The sequence below is a fragment of the Nestor notabilis genome, unplaced genomic scaffold, assembly GCF_000696875.1.
Source record: "Nestor notabilis isolate BGI_N333 unplaced genomic scaffold, ASM69687v1 scaffold21469, whole genome shotgun sequence".
In the NCBI taxonomy this organism is placed as follows: Eukaryota; Metazoa; Chordata; class Aves; order Psittaciformes; family Psittacidae; genus Nestor; species Nestor notabilis.
In genome coordinates, this window is record NW_009945332.1 from 28978 (window position 1) to 31737 (window position 2760).

General features: G+C 46.2%; 1 protein-coding gene across 1 annotated transcript in view; it reads right to left on the minus strand.

Moving 5' to 3' along the window:
* The window catches only part of ZNF532 (zinc finger protein 532), a 23701-nt gene that overhangs the window by 20406 nt on the left and 535 nt on the right, over positions 1 to 2760 (minus strand). The window contains exon 1 of the mRNA XM_010022833.1: positions 934 to 2760. This exon is cut by the window's right edge and continues 535 nt beyond it. Coding sequence (XP_010021135.1) covers positions 934 to 2760 — 1827 coding nt within the window. The remainder of the gene's footprint in view (positions 1 to 933) is intronic.

The following is a 2760-nucleotide window of genomic DNA, read 5'->3' on the forward strand; positions in this document are numbered from 1 at the left end:
CTTTCCTGTCTCTATCAGTCTGAGCACGTCTGCAGGTCTTCAGCTCCCACACAGCAAGAAGCTGCACCACCGAGCTCAAGTGACTGCTTTGAAACACACCAGAATCCCTTTTAATTGGCACACCCCAAAAGAAATCCAAGTGTATCATTGAACAAACAAGCTCAACTCATGTAGCATTACAAAATACATCGCACACTGATTGTATTAACGTTTATTGAATGAGGTGTCTCTTTCAGATTAGGCCATAGACATCAGTAAAGAATTTTAAGGTGGTTTGTAAGTTTGGCTCATTTGTAATTGTAAGAGGAAAGCCAACACAAAGAAACAAATGGTCACACAGCAAGAGATGCATGTTAGTGAACCCCATGTCACTGCTGTTTGAGAAGGACCTGAGGAAACAGCATGTATCTCCTGTCAAAGGAGTCTGTGTGCCATTTATTCACTGTCCCTGGAGGCAAGAGGAGTGCCTGGCTCAGCCATGGGGTGGATGAAATCAGTACAAACTGAAGACAAATTAAGACTGAATCACTTCAATCTATCACTCAGATTGAAGAGATGTGCTGTTAGTGAGGGTGCCAATTAAGTGGATTCCACAGGATACTCACATTCCAAAGCACAGGAAAACAAATCACCAAAAATCCTTAGTAAAGACCAGTATGATAACGTTCAGCTGCAAGAAAGCTAATGCTGAATGTCAGCAAAACTACACAGGGTAAATTCAGACTTCAGGGCCTAAAAAAAAATCTAAGAAAGCTCTTACTTAAACAATGTTGACATTCACTATGTAAGTGCTTGCAAGGGTGTTGGGTGGTTTTCATTATCATTTTAATCACGGAGGTTCAGATAAATAACAGCTAAATCAAAGTAAACCCATATCCGAAGTCTCCTAGGCTTAGAGGTGAAACATTGGAATGTAAACGTATGATACTCTACTTGTCCACTTGTGTCTGCAGCCTGCTGGAAATGAGTTGCAAGAGATGTCTCATCTTGGAAAACTTCATTGCACTCCAAACACTTTAGACTATGTCTACAGAGTTTCGAGGGGTCTTCGTCCAGGGGCATGGCTGGGATGACAGGCGTGCTTGCTGGGGCCGAGATCACCGTCCCCGTTAAGCCAGGCTGGACCTTGGTGACCGTGTGTGCGCTGACCCCCCCGGGGCTTTGAAGCATGGATGCAGCTGTATTGCTTGAAGGAGATGCTATCATCTGATCTGCTGGGACTGGCTTTAAGATGAGGTGGGAACACTGCATTACAACTCCTTTCTCCTTGTGGCCACGGGCGTGGGAAAGGAGGCTGCACTTGTTGTAGAAAACTAAGTTCTTTGTGCAATGGTTACAGGTCACCTCGATCCGCACGCTCCTCCTGTCATAGTGCTGGGTCAGGCTCTTCTCGAGAGCAAAGGAGTCACCACACTCCAGACACTTGTAACCTCGCGTTGGTAACGTTATTCCAGCACTGGCAGGGGGGCTCAGGTTTGGGATGTAAACTGGGACAGGATTGACACTACTCAGCACCTTGTTGAATGCTTCCACGACGGAACTTTGTAGAGATGACACCACCTGGACTCGAGACACTTTCTTAGAAGGCTGTGAGGCTGCTGCAGAAATTATTGCCTGCTTTATCTGCTGCTGAGGTTTCGTTAGCACTTGGCGGAGTTCAGAGGTGGTTTGAGCACCTTGAGGCAGAAGGTTAAGGTTGGCAAGATGGACTGTCTTTGGCACAAGTTTAGCACTGGCAAGGCTCGATGCTGGCACCACAACAGTCTGCTGTTGTATGGCGTTGGCAGCTTTTATAATGGCGCTGCTGGCACTCTGCACCGAGGCAGCAGATATTACAGTGGCTTTCACTGTGGTGTTGTTAGCGAGCTTCAAATTAATCACTTGAGAACCTGCTGTTTTAACTGCTGAAACAGGGAGAAAGGCAGTAGCCACAGGTTTGATAGTGACCTGTTTTGGTGCAAGTTCTGTAGATGCAACTGCATTGGTGACGACTGTGGACTGGAGAGGAGCTCTAGGAGGAGAGGAAAGCACAGCAGCAGAGGTTGGCGAGGACAGCAGAGATGTCATGGAAGTTACCATAGAAGCATTCTGCTCTGGCTTTTTACCAGAGTCCAGATCAACCTCTGGTAACACTCTGGTAACAGTTCTCTTGATCTCCCCAGAAGAAGTCTTGATGGTTTTTATGCGAACTTTAGGAATTGCTGGCGTTGACCCTGCAGGAGAAGAGGGAGACCCTCTGCTGCTGTTCTCACTGGACACGCTTCTGGGACTGTCAGGTGGTTTGATGGACGGCTTTTTAGCACCATCAATGAGACTCTGAGATTCAGGTGATTTTTCAACAGCCCGAGGACTTTCACTCATGTCTTTTGGAAGAGGAGAAGATTCTCCCGAATGAGACTGTAAATCTTTACTGGGATCTGTAGCTGCCTTTTTAGCACTCAGTGCTGCAATCGCAGCAATGCACGAAGAGAGCTTTGCTGATGACTTTGCTTTGGACTGTGAAATGCTGGCAAGATTTGTTTCGCCTTTTTCAGCACTCAGTTTTCCATCAAGTACCCTGTTCTCAAGCAGCTTCTCAGAACTGTCTTTCAGCAGTTTGTCCTCTGGTTTGCGAGCTTTAAAAGGCTCATAGACACTTAAGTTCATCGAGTTTGTCTCTGCCTCTCGTTTAGCAACTTTACTTTTATCTAGACTACTTGAAACTGAGATTCCAGATTTAATCAAGTTCTCCCCTCCAAGCGCCTTCAGTTTGTCATATTC